The 21,525-nt window shown below is 45.3% G+C and overlaps 1 protein-coding gene across 1 annotated transcript in view; it reads left to right on the forward strand.

Annotated features, from left to right (window-relative positions):
- The window catches only part of HOMER1 (homer scaffold protein 1), a 754,981-nt gene that overhangs the window by 175,693 nt on the left and 557,763 nt on the right, over positions 1-21,525 (forward strand). The window contains exon 2 of the mRNA XM_086960736.1: positions 4,555-4,711. Within this exon, the coding sequence (XP_086816862.1) occupies positions 4,555-4,711 (157 nt within the window). The remainder of the gene's footprint in view (positions 1-4,554; positions 4,712-21,525) is intronic.

Genomic DNA, 21,525 nt, shown 5'->3' on the forward strand with positions numbered 1-21,525 from the left:
AAATGAACTCCAAGAACACATAAACATTATGGGGCTGATTAGGATGGCGAAGAGCCATGGTCGGAGCAGCTTTACCACCCTGCACATTTGGATGGCGGGCAGAGGGGTGGACCATCAAGGAGCCCGTCGGCCCTTCGGAGGGCACTCTGAACCCTACAATGGTGCCAGTGCCTGCCAGGCACTGCCGTATGGATTAGGATGGTCCTTAACCGCAAGCCTTTCCATGGCGGTTCACCTGCCATGGAAAGGCTGGTGGGGGGGACATTGGAGGCCCGAAGCGGGCACCCCTTCACCCCTGGCTCATTTCCTTTGTAAGGTGGTGGGCACCTATGGTGCCCCCCTACATATTCCTGTACCAAGTGACAGGCACGGCATGATGCCTGTGACGTAGTACAGGGATATGTAAAACATTATTTTTTTCCATTACGGCGGTAGCTGCAGCCAGCAGCACCCGCCACAATGGAAAACGTACAATGGAACTGTCACCGTGGCGGTCACATTGTAATATGGCCATTGGGACCCCCGACACGAAGTCGGGCGGTCCCCATATCCTTTAGGGTGGCGGCCAGACGTGAATACCCCTGCCATCCTAATCAGGTCCTGTATTATTAATTTCCTGTATTTAAATGAAAGCTTAATTGTTGATCCCATAGTAAATCATACATGGGTAACAGCTGTAAAATGAAAGGAGAAAAAAAGAAGTAAATTAATTTAGAGGAAGACTGAGTAGGCAAAGGATTAATGAGTATAGTGAGGTATGGATGCAGTCCTCTAAAAAAAAAATAAGAAATGGAAAAACCGAAGAGCCAAAGGGAATGAGACAATATACACATTTTAATAATTTTTTAAAGCATTTATATTGTTTTCTGCATTACAAGTACATTAACACACAAATCACAACAACCCTTGAACACCCCGATCGCCCCAGAGTCCGAGCTCTGTATAACCACAGAATCACTGTTCCTCCCATGGTCCTGAATCCTTATAAAGGCTGCTTGATCAAGTGATCTCCACGCTCCCGACCTATATATGGACTTTTGTACCTAGCTCTGCCCCTCTCTTAAACCCACATCTGCTGCCCATTCTCCCCATAGTTTATCAAATTTCCATTGGCACCCTCTTCCTTTGTAGACTTCCTTTTCCATCATTCTATAATATTCCATTCCGAACTCACAGTCCTGGTGCCTAGGGGGAATGCCAGAACCCCATTTCTGGACAATGACCCTTATTGCCATCCTACAACCCAGATTTACAATAGCTTCCGATAGCGGGAATCATTTTAGTCATGGTTGGATGGTAGAAGTATGGATTTGTCCCTCCAGATAAACCAGAGCAGGAGGTAGGAATATGGGATGGAAAACAGCAGTGGGAAGACGAAGGTGGGGTTCAGGGAAAAGTATCACCTGAAACAGAAGTTCAGATGAAAATGTGAAATGTAATCTAGTGGCAGGGTGTGGGAAGAGCAAGGGGTGAAAGGAAACGAGATCTGGGAAAACCTTGCACGGACTTTTTATTTCATTTACTCAGCTATGAGTTTTTGTTTGGAGCACTTCAATTGGTGGTTCTACAGATCTTTGACTTCTTTCAAATTGCTCATCTTTTATTGTGCATTAACATTCTCCTCCCAATGTGACGGCTAGTGCTTCAGTGAAGTTGACATGTTCAAAACACGTTTTGCACATGCCAGTATATTCTGACGCTCCTTCGAGTCTAAAACGAAATACTTATGTGTCCACTATTAGTAAAAATAAAGGCATTTCTGCTGTTTTGAACAGATCATGTGTATGAGCTCTGCATAGGGTCTAAGGATTCATACAGGCACTACTGTTTATGTCATTAATTTATTTAGGTCTCCTCTACTTACAATGTGTGTTGATGTGCTTTACAAAGTAACGGCCCCAGAGAAGGTACTTCTCTTTACAATAATGACACAATACTTGAATAGAGAGGATACTTAAAGAGGGTATAGAAGGGGCATGAGGTGAAGATTTGTCAAAACAGTTGAATAGATTATACATTTACACAGGTGAAATTGAAGCATATTCTGCTCTGGATATTAATTATAGGTTAATTTCAAAGTTGAAAGCCAGGTGGGAATGTTTGATGCGAGGTTCTTCTTTTTCTCTTCAGGCGACATCTGTAGCCCAACAGAAGACACTATTAAGAACCCCTCGGATTTAAAACAATCTTTCAGTAAAAACAACCTTACAAACTGCCTCATGTAACCGCAGAGCAAAACGAACAGGGTTCTGCCTCCTCCATGTGTCCAAGGCACGCAGAATGAGGCAGGCTTATCTTAGTATGTGCAGAGTTCTCTGCCCCAACTGCCGAATCGCCACGGTTGTAAATGTACTATTCAATCGTAGTTTGTGAATACTGAAAAAGAGTGAACTTCCACAAAGTGCCTTTGTGGGTCAGGTCCTCTGCAATTGTTGAGGCGGAGGGGGGAGGGGAGGGAATGCAGGAATGAAACACAGCATACCAACGCCAGATAAAGTGGACCTGGTGGGGGTGGAATCAGGGCCGGCTCTAGGCTCATGGTGGCCCTGTGCAGGGAGTGTAGGTGGGGGCCCCGGAAGAGGGGGTCCGGACGGGGCAGAAATTAAATTCAGGACTGCAGAACCCGCGCGCCAGTCACTCTTGAAATGGATGAGCAGTAGAGAACACATTACACCCTAACCCTCCCGGCAAACGTCCTGCGTCATTTTTGTGACTTGGGACCAGAGTGTCTTAAGATAAAATTCGGCCCTTCCATTTAAAATGTCTCCAATAAGGATCTTAGCCTTTAGTCCTAAAATGTGATGAAACATTGTGTTTCAAATACATAAAATACAAGAAATTATAATACATTGAATGTAAAAATGTATTAGTCACAACCTAAAGCTACCACCAAGTAACCATTGTGTGTAAAGTCTTGAACATTTTTTCACCATCAGTCAGTGCTTAAATGGCCCGGTACTGTCCGGTATTTTGAAAGAGAGAGTACCGGCAATTCTAAGCGTAACCGGAACATATGCGGGGGTTATGTCAAATGCATTATTCCTTTCCTTTTTCATTTTAGAAGGTTCACAGAATATCTATGTATTTTAGTACCCTGCTCACATTGCCGGCACAAGAGGTTGCAACTTGCAGCTGGAGCTGTTTGGCACAAATCCGACACCCACGTTTTTCAGGCAGGCAGGCTCTGTCCTGCCACTGCAAAATGTATATTCACCACGAGGCAGCTAACGAGAGCCATCACGAGTTGGCCCCACGTGCTGCAGGAGCCACCAAAGTTCATCGGAGTGCTCGATCGAAGGCCGCCAAATCCTGCCAGGGGGCCGCCACAGTGATAGATCCGAATCCGATCCTCGGCTCGGTCGGTCGTCGTGGCGGCCCCTCGTCGTGGCGGCCCCTCGGGTTTGGCGGCCCTGTGCAGGTGCACAGTTTGCACATGCCTTGGGCCGGCCCTAGTGGAATAGTGCAGTACCTGGACTCTCTGTAATGGAAAGTTGCTGAGAATATAAAGCACACGTGGAATATTATATGGCCCTAGGCGCGGGGGGGTGGGGGAGGGGGGGGCGCAAGGGGTATGCTGCATGTTGTAGACATGAGTCGTCCTAGTAGTTCAATGTTTACTTTTGGACTATTGTTCGAGAGCTGCCTCCCATAAGACGTGGGATGATCAGACGTGATCAATCTTGATTGGTATCTGTTTGAAAGTTATCAACCGTTCGTCTAAGCGATGCATGGATATAAAGTTTCTGCAGTTGTTGCTGGTGAAAACTCGCATAGAGAACAATTACAAAAAGCCCTCCTGCCCTTTCATTTTGAAAGGTTGTTAACAAGATTTACACAAACAGTAAATTAGGGCTTCAAGTAGTATTCATTTCCGCTGTACTGGTCTGGTAATCCGTAACCTTTTAGAAAGTAATTGCCCTCATTGTTTGGGATATGATTTTGCACAAAGAGTTTAAAAAAAGCTACAAATTGTCGAGCTCTTCATTTGCAGTTAGGCTGTTCCGTGAGCAGAAGCAATGATGTGACGCACTCAAGGGCTATCTTAAAACTGCGAGTGTCCACATACAAGCAAAGTCAAGTATTTTTAGATACGTACATTCCATGCATGGCGACGTAGCGTGAGCAAACTGCCGCTGGTGTGAGACTCCCGACAACCCCTGTGGGCGCTGAAACTACGATGTTGTGAGCTCTGCGATGCGTTCAGAAAGTTCTAAACATGTAAGTACGATACAGCCCTCACAGGGCAGACTGTCATTAAATGCTTCTGTCGTTTGCAGCCAGTGACGAGATTGTACGGGTATTCCTGATAATAGACCACGTGACGTCACGGAAGACGCATTCAAGCTGGCGTTATGTAGCATATTACTGATGTTTCTTGTATATTTAGGGAACTGACCTTTTTCTGACCTTTTGACCGTTCAGACAACTCATTTATAAAACGTGGCGGATGTTATCCAGAGAGGTGAATTGTATGTTTCAAATGTGGTTAATTTTGCCTGATTTTCTGCTGATACAAAGGAGAGCCAACACTTCTTTCTACCTTCTTTCTTATAGGGAGCAACCCATTTACAGCACCCGCGCCCATGTCTTCCAGATTGACCCGAACACCAAGAAGAACTGGGTCCCCACCAGCAAGCATGCAGTTACTGTATCCTACTTCTACGATAGCACAAGGACTGTCTATAGGATCATTAGTCTGGATGGATCGAAGGTAGGTCCTCCCAGCCTGACCCTTATATGGCTGATAATTCAATTGAACTAAGAGGTCTCTGAACACATATGGGAATGATACATCTCCGCATGTCTGAAATCATGGAAGTCCTGTCTGTTCACGTGCAAAATAATATACATGCATATGTATAGATTTTCCTTTCTGTTTGTTGAACTCACTTGAGAATGTTTTTATTTTTTTCTAAGTAATATTCATGTCGGAGCTTTTGATAACGAAGTGTTTGTTGCTTCTGCGTTATCAGACATGTTGCTTTTTCATTGATGTACATCTTGAGAGCGTTAGTATATTTTCATGTGGTTTTCAAGAATTTCTAGCGATAATTTCAGTTGTTAAAGTTGGCATGGTTGTTTATAAAAGATGTACTAGCACAGTAAAAGGAAAGCTGTACTCAAAAATATCACGGCCCTGTCAGAAACAAATTATGTGGAAATAAAACCAAATCTATCCCCCAATTACAGACGGTTTTGTATTTTGCAAAAACCCGGAAGTGGTGGTCCACCTCACTGTAAGCCACATGTTTTAAACAGGAAGCTGCTTCAGTTCACGGTGAAAGGCTTTGCTTCTCACAGTTTGAAGTTAAAGTGAAGTTTTTTTATGTGTTCACCTACAGAGTTTTACACATCACCAAAGAGGTCTTCTTGAAGCTACTTCAGCCGACCTTTACTCATGCTTTCGTAAGTATGGGAGAAGAAGAGGCTTAATTAAGGGTGGGATACTAGAAGTTGGTATGATCGCATCAGTAGAGTGCAATACTTAGGTTGGGTAGTATGGGGAAACAGAACGATCCATTTGTATTATCTATGTTATTTCTCTAGTTGGATTGGCTTCATTCAAATGGATATTCATATCAGCAAATTTATTAATGAACCCCTTTACCAGGCACCAGATTGGTTCATACAACTTCCTTACTAGCACTCCAAGTCTCTTAGATTTATAATGGTACAGATTCAATACAAAGTATTACAAAAACAGTTTTCCCTAATTTTGTAATTTCTGAACGAGACTTATAACTGCATATTCCTCACCTTAGAATACTCCCCAGGTGTAAGACTGGATATGGAAAATCTTGAGCAAAATATCTGTGCACTCAGGTAGGTAATGCCCGTTGGCTCCACGTCAATGTCATCTGTGGCGGATGTGACGTTGCGGTACCCATACTCCGGCGCACTGACATTAGTTTCTTTGTGACTATTTCAGTGCTAATATGTTATCAAAGGTAACTAGCATGTTCTTCTGATAGAGACTGCTAATCGCAGATTACTCCTCTCACAGTAAATACCAAAGCAATACTTCCCGGGACGTGTGTCTGCAAGCTAGCTAAAACCAAAAAGTCCTGGAGGACTGAAAGGGTGCAATGTCAGTCTTGACAGACCTGACTGTCCAAGCAGTAGTGCTTTGTGAACATGTGGGGTGATGTCTATGTGGCATTGTGGCAAATGTCCAAGACAGGTACCCTAATCAATAACGTAGTAGTAGTAGTAGTAGTAGTAGTAGTAGTAGTGGCCTTGTGCCTGGTGGAATGGGCCCGCAAGCCCTCAGGAGGCTGCTTTTTGCTCTTTGGTGCAATTGCTGTAGAAAGAGAGAGCTCTCTCTGGGTTGATACAGTAAAGTCTCTCATCCTCATTAGAAGGTTGAGATGGGGTGGAAACTGTTGGCAGTGTAATGTTCGGACCGACATGAAAGGGAGCCTGCCAGAGACCAGAGTCTTCTGATCTCCCCCTCTCCCAGATAGCCTCCCCAACCTAAAAGTGGTGCATTTGTCACTCCCGCTCCGGGTGGGGAAGGGGACAAGTGTCTACAACTGACCCAATCGCAGTTCATCAGACTCCACTGCAGATCTTTTGCAGTCTCTGAAATCTAAAGCAGGTTAGAGTGATTCCCCTGGAGCTTGATTAGAGCTATTTGTTTCCTGCAGATTATATGGTTTCTACACTGTGGCAAATCTCAGATTCATATCTTTAATGTAGACACTATTAGCAAGTGTCTTTGGTGCCTATGGAAGGATCATCAAGCAGCTGAGTGAGAGCTGGGCTTATCTGATGGCAACCGTTTTCCATTCACCGGTTGGAGTCACAGAGCATATTCAGGTCCTCCACTGTATTATTGTGGTAAAGCACCAGTACCATGAAGCTGTTGTGGTTGAAGCAATACCCTTGATGCCAACCCACCGTAATACATTACTGATGACTTCGACCTTGCCTTCGTATTGTTTCCTTCTCCAACTTGTTTGGAATCATTGGTAAGAAGTTAAAGAATGTGATGCTGGTAGAGGTCTCATTCTTGACCCTGTTTATGGCACTGGGAAGTAGAATCATTCAGACGTTTGAAGACTGATATCCCTTTGAGGCAGCCAGGAAGAAGGCTGTATGTTATCTTGAGGAGAACGAGATTGCTTTGATGAGGAAGGTAATCACTAAAGCAGGGGTCTCCAAACCGGTCCTGGAGGGCCGGATCCATGCCAGATTTTTAAAATAACTACATGTATCTCAATGGGGATATCCAAAAAATCTGGCCTGGATCCGGCCCTCCAGGACCGGTTTGGAGACCCCTGCACTAAAGGATCTTTTAAAATATTTGTAGATTAATTTGGGTCTGATGTGGTAGAGTTGTAGAACTGCTACATGGATGATGATGATGGTCAGAGGGTAATAATGAATTTACTTCTACCAAAAGACTCAGGTTTGGGCCTATTGTTAGATTTAAAAAAGACAAGTGACAACCCTACGTCACCTAAATGAGAGTACTTCGTTCCAAAAGTGTACTTAGTTGCAGAAAATTTACTTTTAATTTTTCCATAAAGGAAGGCTTCTGAAATGTTCAACATTCAGGTAGATACTGCGGAAGTTAAATATTTTCAACATTTGGACAAAATCTACTGAGTAATATTTGCCATTTAAGTAGTTTCAGCTGATACTATAACGTAGTGTGGGAGACGTCTCAGACAATAGCAGCTGTGTTGCTGTTTGATACTAGAAAGCAAAGAAAAATATATTTTCTCATCTGACCTTACTTTCTTGTTGACTCAGCTCCATTCATTTGGCAAAATGTTTTTGTAATAGGAAGCCTGAGATTTAGGTCATATAATACCAATTGTGTGGACACGTAGTCACAGGCTTTGAGGGAGATGGGATCTTTGGCTGTTTACAATCTCCAGAAGTATATGTCTCAAATCCTTTCCAAGGTGTGTTGAAAGATGGCAAGATTGCTGTAAAGCAGACTGTGCATGCGTCTATGGATATGGTAGATGGTGGTGGAGATTGCAATGGCTTCAAATGTTTTCTGGAGACCTTCTTTGGGTGAGGTAAATTAGCTTCTTGGCGAATGTACTGACTCCCAACTTTCAGATATGGTGTTTGATGTTCAATACTTGTTTGAGCAATGTATGGCCAGCATTATTCCCCTGTGTTTCTGTTGCATGGGCTTCTATTGGCGGATGCTTTGCCTCTTTACTGAACAGATAGTCTTGTCCGGTGCATTGTGAATGTACATTTTCTGATGGTAGCCTGGGCCACAGTTCCCTGTATGGTATTCATTTTTTAGGGCGAGCTGACGTAGCTTGTCCTTTGGTAGGTTTCGAAGTAATGCTTCTAAATCCCACACACTGGACAATGCGCTACACAATAGTGGTTCACTCACTACATATCAAATCGTTGTTAGAAAGCGGTCATATACCATTAGACAAATTCAGGTGGTGACACACTGTTACTATGAAAAGGGAACACATGTTAAAACAATGCAATAGTGTTTGATATTCTATGTTGTCAGTGTATACAGTAACATAATATAAGTACATTATTAGAGAAACTAGGGAAAAGTACATTTAGTTAAGAGGCGTACAGTACATTTTGAAAAATATGCTCAAGCTTTTGAATCCACATTCTTTACATAGGAACACAGCACAAAACTAGCAGCAGATGGAGCAGTACAACCCAGTTGCATATATCAAAAGAAGCAGGTAGGGGATAGGATGGAATGTGAGGCAGATAAGTTAATGACTAATTGAAGCGTGTTCATATAAGTCCGTGCAGTACTTGGGTGGGAAAAAGTTACTGATGAATTATCAGTTGGTGTTGTTGGAGATACGAACTGCTCTTAGTTGGTGCAGGTGTTTTTTGGAGGTTTTTTCTGAAAGTGCACAGAGTTATTGGTGCTCTGAACTCAAAGGACAGGACTTTGCACTGACAGTGCGCTAGGAGGTTACAGAGGCTGAATCCTGAGATGATAGACACCAGGAAGGGGGGGGGGGGGTAAGGTTGGCCGATCAGTGAGGCAGTGAAACATTTCAGATCAGACTTGACTGCAATGAGGCCAAGTTTGATCTGTGCAAGGAATGTGTATAGTGACTTGAGCCAGACTACACTGTGTCTGGAGCGGTAGATGTGAGTGGTGCCTGGAAGTTGCAACAGGGTGCAAATAGGAAAGCTACGGGCTATTCTTTTTTTAATAGGGAGCAAGGTGCAGAGGACGCACAGATGTGCAAGGAGAAACCCGCAACACTAAAGGTAATTAATGGACAACACATTTATGAGGGTTTGGATTGAAAGAAAAGAGTTGACCTCTTGGGTGTTAATGTTATTGCTGCAATCGGAATGGTGTTTATGAAGATCAGGAGTTTTTTTTATACTTAAAGTGTACCAACAGGTGAAACAGCAATAATGGATTCTGGGGAACATGTATCGAAAAAAGATGTAACCAGCAATAGTTTTGTGTTTTCAACAAGCCAAAGTAAATCTGCCTTAGCTGGATTATCTTGAAGCAGTGGGAGGCCATTCAGTACAAAGTTGGTGGTTCCTGCGGGAAGCAGGTCGTGTTCATTCTGAATGTAACCCATAAGCAATTATATAAAAATATATCTTATGGTGTACAGTCAGGGGATATTGTAAATTCATTTAGATGTGTGCGCATACCCTCTTGGTATTATTATTATTATATAAAATTTATAATGCGCTCAGTTACCCAGGGGCATCCCGGCGCAGTACAGAACAAGAAGGAAGCACCGATCAATCACTAAACTGGAAACAGATGGGTCTTCAGAAGTTTCCTAAAGAGTAGGATCTTAGGCTCTGAACGGATCTTAAAGGGAAGGGAGTTCCACAGTGCCGCCACTTGCACTGAGAAACGCCTGCCCCCAGAGCGAGCTCTCTTTACTCTGGTTGACTGCAGGAGATGTCTTTGGTCCGAACGCAGTAGGCGTGTGGGCTTATAGGGGCGTGCCATGGGGGCAAGGATCGGTGGGCCCTTACCATGCAAAATTTTATGGGCCGTGCACAGCGCTTTAAATTTCACCCGTTCCCTAACGGGGAGCCAGTGATGCGATGTAAGGGCCGGGGCAGCTGAATGTCTTCTGGGACAGATCTTCCTCCAACCACACTCCCAAGGTCTTGATCTCCTTCTTGGGGGATGGAGGGTCACCCAGAGACCGAGGCCAGCAGCTGGCAATGATAGAGGGACTGGATTTTCCCAGGAGCATCAGCTCCGTTTTCTCCCCATTTAGCTTGAGGGCAGAGTGGGACATCCAACGATGGACATTGGCAAGGAAGTCATGAAAGACTTCAGGTTGTTCTACCAACTGGGTGAGCCCTACCACCAGCTGAGTGTCATCAGCATAGCTGATGATCTTCACTCCTGAAGGGGCGACCACTCTTTCAAGCGGAGTCATATAAATATTAAATAAGGTAGGGCTCAAAGATGAGCCCTGCGGGACTAGGTATAAGTCGCCCCACATTGAGATGTGGTTTTTATTTAGCTGTGCCATTTCTTTTGGTTTGATTTGGGCAGTAAAGGGTGTTTTTGTAATGGTATAGAGGGCGAATATGTCGGTTCCAGGACCTTTCTGCAAATTAAATCATACCAAACAAGTACAGTACAAATCGTTGTATGTATTTCTGATGCACATCTATGTGGAGATTAGCATGTTACAGCGCTCAAGGGATTCGAGCCCTTGTTGCCCTTTTCTACTGCAAGATGTACCAGTTATGGTTGTTGATGGTACTAATAAAAAGCTTAGTCCGCTTCTGCAATATGATAGTATAACTTCATGTCCGGGGCTGCAAACCCTCCCTGTTATATGGCAAAGTCAGTATTTCCCGTCTTAATTTTTGGTTGTTTGTTCTCGGAGACCAGTAGCACCAGCGTTGAGAGCTGCGTTGAAAAAAAGAGGTTGCTAATAAGAAATTGAGGAAAGATTATAACTTTTCAAAATGCTATGCAATCAGCCATAGATAAGGAAAGCTTTTGATCAATGTGCCTAAATATTTAACTGAGGAATTGCGCCATTTCAATGGCAAATCTGGCACAGACTTTGGGGTACTGCCTGTCAAAGGGAAAATCACTGATTTTGGAACACATTTATAGCTATCCCGGATAGACTCCCAAATCATATAATTTCCCAGGCAGTTATCAGCCAAATAGCGTGGATAAAAGCCAGCAGAGAAAGCCGCATCACAGGGAGATTTGTTTTCACAGCGGCAGGAGCTGTGCTCAGCCATTTATCAACAGGCAGATGGCTTTTGAGACCGCGATCACTTCCGCAGCGTGGGATTACCTGGGCGAAGACTGGGCCAATGGCAGGCCCGTCTGCTCCCGTAAGAGCCCAGAGGAGACTAGGCCTACTCTCTTGGTTTTGCAGTTCAAGGTACTGCGAACTCTTTGTTATTCACCCCAAGCTGTTTGTTCTTTGAATGTGTTCCATGCCTGCTACTGTCCAAATCACTCCCTCACAAGCACCGCCCCATCAGTTTGCGAGGATGGTTAAACATAAACTTGACCTCAATTCGGATGTGGCCACGGCCAAAAACAAGGTTAATATTCTTGATGGATTAATTGAAGAAGCAGTAGGCGCTATCAGCAAGGAAATTCTTACTGTTGAAAGGAGGCTGTTAGGTGCTTTAGTACCCATCGGCTGTGGGGGTATAGAGGCCTTCAGAAGGTAGTTAAGGATCCCTGGCCTTAAAGAATGCACTAGATCCGTATGGGGTTCTAATGTGGGAAGAAACATGTTGGCCTAGCTTCTGTGGCGGTGTGAGCCATTGTACTCAAACTACAATCCCACCTGTTTTTAATCTTACCTATTGTTCCTACAAATGATAGCAATTATTCCTGGACTTTAAGGTATTTTGAATCCGCTGATCTGGATCCCTCTTTTATCCAGTAGTTTTTATTTAAGAACTCCCTCCTGCGCTGAGTGGAGAGAGTGTAGACGATGAAGCATGACACAATGATGTGTGTGAGGCTTCCTGTTCCATTAGGATGACCACCCCTTCCTTAGCACTCACACAGTAATCCTGTGACAGTCACAGTGGGACCTCTTGATGTTTGTTTCGGGTAGTAATGGTGGATCGTACATTCTGCCTATAGTTGCTATACTTTTTGTGGTGATTGGGTCTTTATAGGAGGGCATACAGTGGCTTACCTCCTCCTCTCCCTTATGTTTTAAATGTGTTTAGAGCATCTGCAAGCTCACTGTTACCACAAGTCATTCCAGTCCCCTCACATTTTCATTTCCTGCCGTTATTGATCCAGTCAAAGAGGCCATCGGTGCTTTGTTTGCCCAGCTTAGGATGGAAATTGGATCACTCCTGGCATCTAAACTGTAGGATGTGTACGATCGCCCGGGGAACATTGCGAAGAAACTGTGTGTCCTGGATGCTAAACTGACTCGTAACTCAGCAAACTATGGTGCCCTGATAGCTGGAATTGCCTCTTTCAACCCTGTGTAAGAGGCTAGTCCACTGGGGGGAGGGGCGCAAGGGCAGAGGCAATTGGGCCCTGGTTTAACAAAAGGACTAAGTGGGTCTGACCCAGTAATCACTCATATTCGGCGGGCCCTTGATGTATCTGGCTCAGATCCTGGGGCCCGAGGGCTCTGTGTATTTCCCAAACAACATGTAGGGAGATGGGTTTGGCCTCCGCTTCCACCTCCAGATGTGATCTCCCGCTGGCCGCTTGTCCATTTGTGATTGTTCTAGCTAATGTGCCAATCTTACGCCTGGATGCCTGCAAATCCACAGTGGATCTAAATAGCAAGTCCACGCATTGGATCCACACAAATTTGAGGTGCCATGGTAAAACATTTTACATAGCCCTTATGGCAAGAAGGGTGTGATGGGTGGGGAGCATACATAAAGAACTTGGGGAACTTGGGAGTGATTGTGACATTATAACTTTCAGAAACCAGAGGACCGCATTAGGGCTTCCCTTCAAGGCCAACGTGCAGCAGGCATTATTAAGATATTTGACCTTGGCTATTTTTATAGAGAAGTGGCTAGATACCTTCAAATTAGAGAGAACCATTTATGGCCTCATGCTATCCTAGCCATCACCCTATAACATCCCTGTTCAGAAGAGCTTTGAGATACTGGGAGATATTCTGACAAAGATTGTCACACCACTTGACAGGCGTCTGAGCAGTGCCTAGACCTGGAAGCCAGCTGTAGAACATGTCACCTTGGTTTGTGATCTGAGCGCCATAATTGAAATACCTAATGGAGACTGCCCTATATTGACTAACTCCAGTGTTACCAGTCCAGATAAGGGAGCAGAGATTTGAACTAATATGACCGAAAACATGCAGAAGGTCAAAATACTCTTTTGGAATATTGCGAGCATCACCAGCAAAATGGGTTATGAGAATTGGGTTACTTTTATAAATAATTATGACATCATATTTTTCAAGAAACCTGGTGTACAGATGATTTTAGCTTCGATGGTCATGTTTCATACTCTGTTTCAGCGATCCCATCTCCATCTTGTAGGGAGAGGGTGGGCTTAACTACACTGTAGTATATAAAATATGTACAATTTGTGCTGGTAGCACTTTAATCCAAGCTTTTTTATCCACTTGTCCAATGGTTTGATTGTACGTTTTATATTTTTTTGTAATGGGAATACCAGATCTTATTCTAGTGCTAATATCAAATTGCCCTTTGATTTTTATCCTAGGCCTGGACAGCAAATTTCTCTCCTTGCACAAAGGGTATTAGATCATCCTAGAAAGTGCTTTTAATACAAAATTGGGGACTAACCAGGAGACTAGTGCTCACACCTTGTTAGGCACTATCAGTTCAGGGGGTACAGATATGGGGAAGGACCAGAAGGCCTAAGCACTCACTCACTTTATTAATTTATTCAATCTTGTTAATGCTTGTGAATTCCTGTACTCCCTTGAACCCCACCAAAGTGACCGTTGTAAGGGGAGATTGTGGCATCAATTATATATTTGTATCTAATGTTCTGGGCCACAGAGGGTGTGGTTATAGGAAAAATATATAGCTATCATAGCCCTCTGAGTGTCAGTGTATGTGCTTGCCTGGGAGGTAGCGGTGTGAAGGGTTTGGCCTCATCCTCCTTAGCTGTCAAGACACAGGGTCTTCGGTTGACATGGAGAAATGCTGATCTAAATGCCCTCATGACTCATCTGTGTGTCAATCATCTCGTTACGGTTTTCAACTGTCTCACAACTTATGATAAATATCTGGGTTTGGTCAATCAATTTGCCCTGTTGGGACAGTTAGTAATCAGTTTTCTTATGAAGCCAAACAGACCAGGGAAACATGAGCCAAATGGTTTGATGAATCTTGTAGGAAGACCTTGGCAAATCTACGTAAGGCATTGAGGGAGAAGCCAACGGATACGTGTAAAATCAATAGCTCAGAGCAGCTTATAAATTGGCACAGCAACATTGTTCCAAGAAGATTTAAAATGAATCTTGGGGGAAGCTGGTTGTCCGCATGCAAACTGAAAGACACTATGGTCTTTTGGGTGGCGATAAACAACATAAGGTTGAGGACCCCTTTTCTGTGTAATTGCATTAAAGCTTTCGTCGGAGAGGGTCTTCCAGCATCTTGGCATACTGCCATTATAGTCCCCATTTAAAAAAGAGGTGATCCCTGCTACCTGCCAATATCATTGTTGGACTCCACCATGAAGATTGCAGGGAAAGTTGTCCTTGAACGTGTTTTAACATGGGCCAGGATGTCGGAGTTGGGGATACTCCAAAATTAAGTCCATGCAGGGCCAACAAAATAGGGATTTTAGGTGACTCCTGGGAGTTCCACCTGCCTGTTCAACCTCCATTGTCCATCATGAGCTGGGGACTGAGTACGTAGAGGATATTATCAAATGGCCCCTCTTGACCTGTGGCGAACGGTCTGGACAAATCTCTCATTTCATTAAATAGGGAGATTATCCTAGACTGTCTGTTGTGTGACCCTGAAATTAATGTCCCCTGTATAAAATACATTCGGTTGGAATTAGTGACCTTGGGTAGGCCTTCGCCTTTTTTCAGCTCTGCTTCCCTGACCAAAACCAATGTGGCCTGTGTCAAGAAAACGTTTAAAGCTTAAAGGCTCTGCCAGAGGAAAGAAACCAAACTATTAAAACCTACTGTTATGGAGTACGTGAAGCTCCAAACCACACCAGCCCTCGAGCCATATCCTGAAGCGGTAGATCATACCTGGGACAGATTGCTCTTAACAAGATTATGGCTGGGTTTTATTAGATGGCATCTCGGTTTCCTCCTTGGCCAATTTGATACATCCAAGGTTCTAATATGCCCATACAACAAATTTTCTCCTTAGATTTTGCTGCATTTTATTTTGTCAGCATTACTTGGCCTTCAACAAAGTTTCTTAATAACCTTTTTAAGGGAGATTGGCATCAGAAGAAGTGGTGTTGCCTTGATCTTTTCACAACAGCTAAATTCTCCCTTTGTATGTGTAAATATCTGTTCCTTTTTAGGTCGAGCATAGGCAACGCATACGCTGTCTCTACGAGACATGCTGTATCTAGAAGACATGCTGTATCCACTCTGTGGGCTTACATCCTGCCCATTGCCCTTTTATTCGTCCCTTCGATTGTCCTTCAAAAATGCTTGCTTGCTAGTGGTTAATCCTTTGTCTTTGTCCCTCCTTTTTGTGTTTTGTTTCCCCTCACAGAGCACTGCCCAGTTACTTGTATCTTGACTTCTGTGTTTATATGTCCGTATTGAGGGGGCTGTGTTTTTATTTATTTCCTGCTAGTGTTTGACCAACCCTTGACAGGAGCGTTCATGATTACTCACTCGCTCCGAAAGCTCAGTTAAGCAGTCCTGTAAATCTCTTTTACTTATCTAGTTACTTTGTCTGACTTCTAAGTGAGAGGATTTCACAATGTGGCTTGCCTGCCCCCAAACCCCTCCCACTTCGCTGTATGAGTCAGCCCCCACTCCCTCATCGCTGCTTGTTTTAATTACTGTTGCTTACCACAACCAACGTTTGACGCACCATCAGCTCCTCCACGTCTACCTTAAAAGACACATGCCGACAAGCACTACAGTCGCAAAAGCTGCAGAATGCCTCTGTGTGTAAGACACCATAGGCTGCTCGCCCCAGCTTCCCTCAACAAGCGTGTAGATTGTGACCCTGCTTTGTTCCGTTCTGTGCCTCAAAAGTCAAACTTTTGCTCCACAAAAGTTCCTGTACATTGCTTCAGGTTCACGCTCCTTTTAGCCAGCAATTTTAACTTCCAAAAGCAGACCTGATGTTCCAAAGGCAGAAAGATCACGTGGTAGAGCGACCGTCGATATCTTGTTCCAAAGGCATGCAACGTCATCCTTTGTTCCTACGACTGGTAAAATGCCGTAGCCCTGAGATCGTGAAGCAAAAAATAAATAATTCCACCTGTGCATAGTCCTATATCAAATCTGAGAGCAAAACACAAATATTATAATATTTCATGTTTTAACGCTCATAGAAAGTAAAGCTTAAAATTATATGTGCAACCATGCACATCATCGCACTTTTTTACTTTTTTTCTGCTGATGTTCATTGTTAGACCTGGCATCTTTTAGTGTGGTTCCCCTGTTCTTTTTGCTTTTTACCTCCTGTTTTTGAGTGTGTGCTGAACTTGGTTTTGCTGGTTTTAGGACTCTGGGCACTTTCCCATGTTGACCGGTGCTAAAGTTTATGTGGTCTGTGCTTAAAACAGAATGGCATTTGGTTTCTCCATGATTGGCGTATTTGATTTACTAGTAAGTCCCTAGTGCAGTGCACTACGTGTGCCCAGGGCCTGTAACCCAAATGCTACTAGTGGGCCTCAGCATGGATTGTGCCACCCACATGAGTAGACCTTCGAACATGTCTCAGGCCTGCCACCGCAGAGCCTGTGTCAGCCGATTTAAACTGCAATGTCTACCTGGCAAGCACACCTACTTCCCAGGCCTAAACCTTCCCTATTATTACATGTAAGGCACCCCTGCGGTAGGCCCACAGTAGTCCTATGGGCAGGGTGCATTGTATTTAAAAGGTAGGACATGTATGCATGGGTTTTACGTGTCCTGAAAGTGAACAAACATATCTGTCAATCGGGAGCAAATAGAAAATTGGAGTTTAGTGTCTTTGGACTCACAATTTAAGAGCACATTTTTTTGTGAAGTTGGTTTTCAAATTGCAGGTCTGAAAATGCCACTTTTAGAAAGTTGGCATTTTCTTACTTAACCAGTAGGTGCCTCTGCCCGCCCCTAGAATACATGTTGGGGTTGGATGACAGTTGGGCTTTGTGAATTTAATCTAGACAGTCACCCACACAGTGAGCTGAGGTGTGCTCTTCATATCCTGATGACCTATCACCATATTGATAAGCCTTCCTAAGCTAGAGTGGGGGGAGGAGCTGACACTTGCACCTGACTAGGGCTTTGCCTGTCCTCAAACAAAGAAATTGCCACCCCATTTAGTGTGTGGAGCCAAGGGAAGAAAGGGCAGAGTCGTGTACCTGACAAATATCTTTCTTTAAAATCTTCCTACTTGGGCCAAATTGGGTATAAGTACTGGACCACTGACACCATACACTCAGAACACTTCTGGACTGAGGACATTCTGCCAGAAAGAAGAGCTGTTGTGCTGCCAGGAAGGACTGCCACTTTGCTGCTTGCTTTAGTGTATTGGCTTCCTACCTCCTGGGAGTGAGAGGACTGAACTTTGCTCCCTACATCCTTCTTTCTAAAGGTTCTCCAAGGGCTTGAGTTGAGCTTGCCCCCTGGTGGAAGTCTCGGGCCATTAAATACTTTACTGGTAGCACCTGAACTCCTCTGGTGGGAGCCCGACTTGCCAAGTGGTGCCAAATCCAGTTCTTGGGCCCTTGGAAGTGAGTGGCTGTGCTACCAGAAGAAGCTGATGTAGAGCGACTTCGGAAAGGGCCTTTCTACAACTTTGACACCTTGCCTGCACTGAAGCCATGGTCCCCACAAGACACAACAACCGTGTCTTAGAATGCAGTCTCCAACAGCGATGCACCGCCTCCGAAGAATAGCCACTAGGGGAGTCTCAAGCACTGCACCATCGACATCCGTGACGCACCACTCCGACTCCGGTGCCACAACTGTGGCACAGTGATTCACCGCAACACAGTATGCCCAAAATCTTGTGTCTTGACCCCTGATACCGGTCTGACTTTGTGGAGTTGTCAACGCCAAGCTCGGCCAGATAGCCCTATTGGAGCTATTGTGTTTCTATAAGTAATGGAAGACTCTTATTTTGAGTTGTGTATGTTGGAATATTTTTGTTGTTTTGGTCTTGTTTTACTCAGATAACTATTGGCTATTTTTCTAAACTGGTGTGAAGTACTTTTGTGGTCTTCTCACTGTGTTATTGCGTGCATGTGCAAATACTTTACACATTGTGTGTGGGGGTAAGCCTGGCTGCTCTTGCCAAGCTACGAAGGGCTGAGCACAGGTTACTCTTAGCATGTACCTTACCCTAACTAGAGTGAGGGTCTCTACTTAGACATTTTTTGAGCTTCTGCCAACTAGAGACCCCATTTGTGAACACTCAACAATATTGTCCCAAAAAAAATTGCAAAACTAATAGGTATGCATTCACATCCAAAAGGCGAGACCTATTGGCTATGCCAATCCTCGTTAGAATGTGGTACCGCCAAAAGGAAAACGATGTTATTTTAGCTATTTTTTTATTAAATAATATAATTGTTTTTCATGATGCATTTTGTTTATTGGAATGGTTTTAGAGGTGTGACTTTTGATTATTAATTATCTTGTAGTACTAATGCACTGTCACTTTTTCGTAGCATTTACTATTCTTGCTCCTGCGATGTATTTGTTTAATGGATTGCACCGTGATTATTTTTCTTCTTTTATTGAATTTTTAGTAATGTACTTTTATATGTAACCAAAATAACGTTTTCGAATTGCATAATTTGCCTTAGGGTGGGGTTGCCCTAGGAGCATGGATATATAATGTGAAATTATCTGCATTCAGGGCTATCAATACTGGTTGTGACATATATCTTATGGCACAGTGTGAGCATTGCTGTCCTAGTTTAGAAGCTACAGGGTCTAGCATAAGAACAAAGGAGTGGGACAGCGGGCATCCTTGACTTATCTATAAAGGATCTGATATTGCCATATTTAAGTTGAAGGTTGAAGTAAAGGATTTCGACTGAGTTGATTAAAACTGGGGTGCACCCCAAAGCTTTCAGGATATGGAACAGATATAACCACTTGACAGAGTCAAAAACCTTTGTTGTATTCAATAGCACAGCTGCAGTGTGAGATTCTGGGCCAATCTGATGCAATAATGCAAATAACATACATATGTTATTTTGCATTGATCATCCATCAGGGCTTGCTCGGGTAGCAGTGGAAAAATATTGTTTGCCAGTGGCTTAGCCAGTATCTTGGCATCACAATTAATACAGGACTGATTTCGATATGACTCACGATTTTCTGGAAGTTGTCCTGGCTTGAGTAATGCAACCAGCATGGCCTCTTGCGTAGTTTGGGCTGGGCAGAGTCAGTGTTTTACATATGACTCTTCTTATAACTTTTAATAAATGATGGGCCAGGAGATCTGCATACTCCCTGTAAAATTTAGTGGGCAGGCCATCAGGCGCTCTACATGATTGGAGGCTCTCTATTACCACAGTGGTTTCCTCCACAGTGATGGGATGGCTCAGATATTCGTGTTTAGGGTCATCCATCCAGCCGACGGCCTTCATAGCACCGGCTTTCGGGCCGCTAAAGCTTGCATCGGCTGCAGTAGTGGTGGCGTTCTGGTCTGGAGGACACCTGGGCATCCAGAGGAGGCGGCAGTAGTTGCTGTGACCCGGCTCGGCGCCAGATATCTGGGAGTGTCCGGCCCGAGGCCTTATTGCGGGCATCGGGTGCTGTGTTGCTTCCGGACTGGAGGACCCCTGAGGCGGCTGGTTGGCCCAGAGGCGGAGAGGAGATTGCCCGTGGCCCGGTGCTGGCTGCGGTAGCCGGGCAGGTCGTAGTCGGCTGGTGTACGGCCGCTGGGCCTCTGAGTGTGGAGCGGCGCTAGAGCCGCCTTCTTGGGGAAGTCGTTGTTTGCGGTCTGCAGCGTCAGAGGAGTGCGTTGGCCAAGACCTTTCCCTCTGCAGGAGTGGACTCAGAGAAAGGCCCACTTTGTGACATCGGCGGAGCCCCGTTTGCTGGAAAGGCTGCGTCCCGGTGGCAGGTAGGCGGTTGAGAGGGGGCCCCCGGCTGGACCCGCGACAGTATCGCGTGCCTGGGGATCTCAGCGGGGACCAAGCACCTGGGCCTGGTAGGCCCTTCTGCGCCGCGTAGACTGGGGGAGCCTGCTGTGTGGTGGCGGCGCTGGAGCGATTGGTGGACGCCTGGGGCCCCTTTGAGACGTGTGGAAGACCGCAACCGGCCAGAGGTGCTCCCTGGGGAGCACAGGCCTGGGGACCCCGGAGTGAGAACCCCTAGGCATAGAATTGGATGGTGTTGCTTCTGCGGCTAGTGATGGTGGGCCTGCAGAGTGGAGGTGAGGTGCCGTGGGCCTTGGAGTGTGCATGCTAGCGACGGAACCCACGAGTCCTGGGGGCGGGAGCACGCACATGGCCGAGGCCAGTAGCGGTCCCTAGATGGTGAGTGGAACACGCTTGGAGGTAAGACACGACGCGGCTAGCGTGCTGCACAAGGGGATTGTAGTGTAGCTTTGGCTCTCGTATTGCCGCTCAGAAGAAGTGCGCTTGAGGAGGCTTTGTGGGTCTGTGGGGGGCTCCTACGATTTCCACCGCTGGCATTGCCGGGAGACCGCTAGGAGAGCGGGTGTACACGCTTGCCGCCGTGAGAGTAATTGGGCAGACGGCCCGGCCTGGTGCATCTGCTACGAGCTGGTTCATGAGCCAGAGGCCTGGAAGTCCTATTGGGGGCTATAGCGGTGAGCATGTTGGACTGGTGCAGTGTGTGTAGGGCTCTGGCCTGTGGGGCACGGTGACGCTGGAGGTGGGCGATGTCCACTTACAGAGGGTGCAGAGACAAAAAGGTGAAAGATCTCTTTGCCAAGGTCCAGGAGAGCCAGCAGCGTGGCGCCATGGCATCTGCTTCATAACAGGCGCCGTCGGAGCTCGTGGCCAGCTCGGAACCTATCACTAAGGCCTTTCTGGAGTCCTTGTTCATTTCCTTGAAGATATCCATACCCTGACGAAGGAGTTTACAAGTGAAATAGGAGAGGTTCGCAGGGATATGGATTGAATTGGGGAAAGGGTTGCTGAGCTGGAGGCCAGGAGTGATAATAAGGACACTGAACTCGAAACTTTGCAGCAAGAAATTGTGCGGCTCCACGACCAGCAGGTCGATCTACAGACTCATTTGGAGGATTTGGAGAATCGCTCACGGCGGCATAATATTAGAATTTGCAATGTGTCCCTAACCGACGAAACAAAGGACCTGTTCCGCTTTGTGACTGAACTTTTCAATCATATTTTGGGGCGTCCACTTGAGTCGGAGCTGCGTCTAGATAGGGCACACCGCGTCGGGGCCCTGCGGGCTTCCT

This window comes from Lissotriton vulgaris, chromosome 3_1 (assembly GCF_964263255.1).
Source record: "Lissotriton vulgaris chromosome 3_1, aLisVul1.2, whole genome shotgun sequence".
Lineage (NCBI taxonomy): Eukaryota > Metazoa > Chordata > Amphibia > Caudata > Salamandridae > Lissotriton > Lissotriton vulgaris.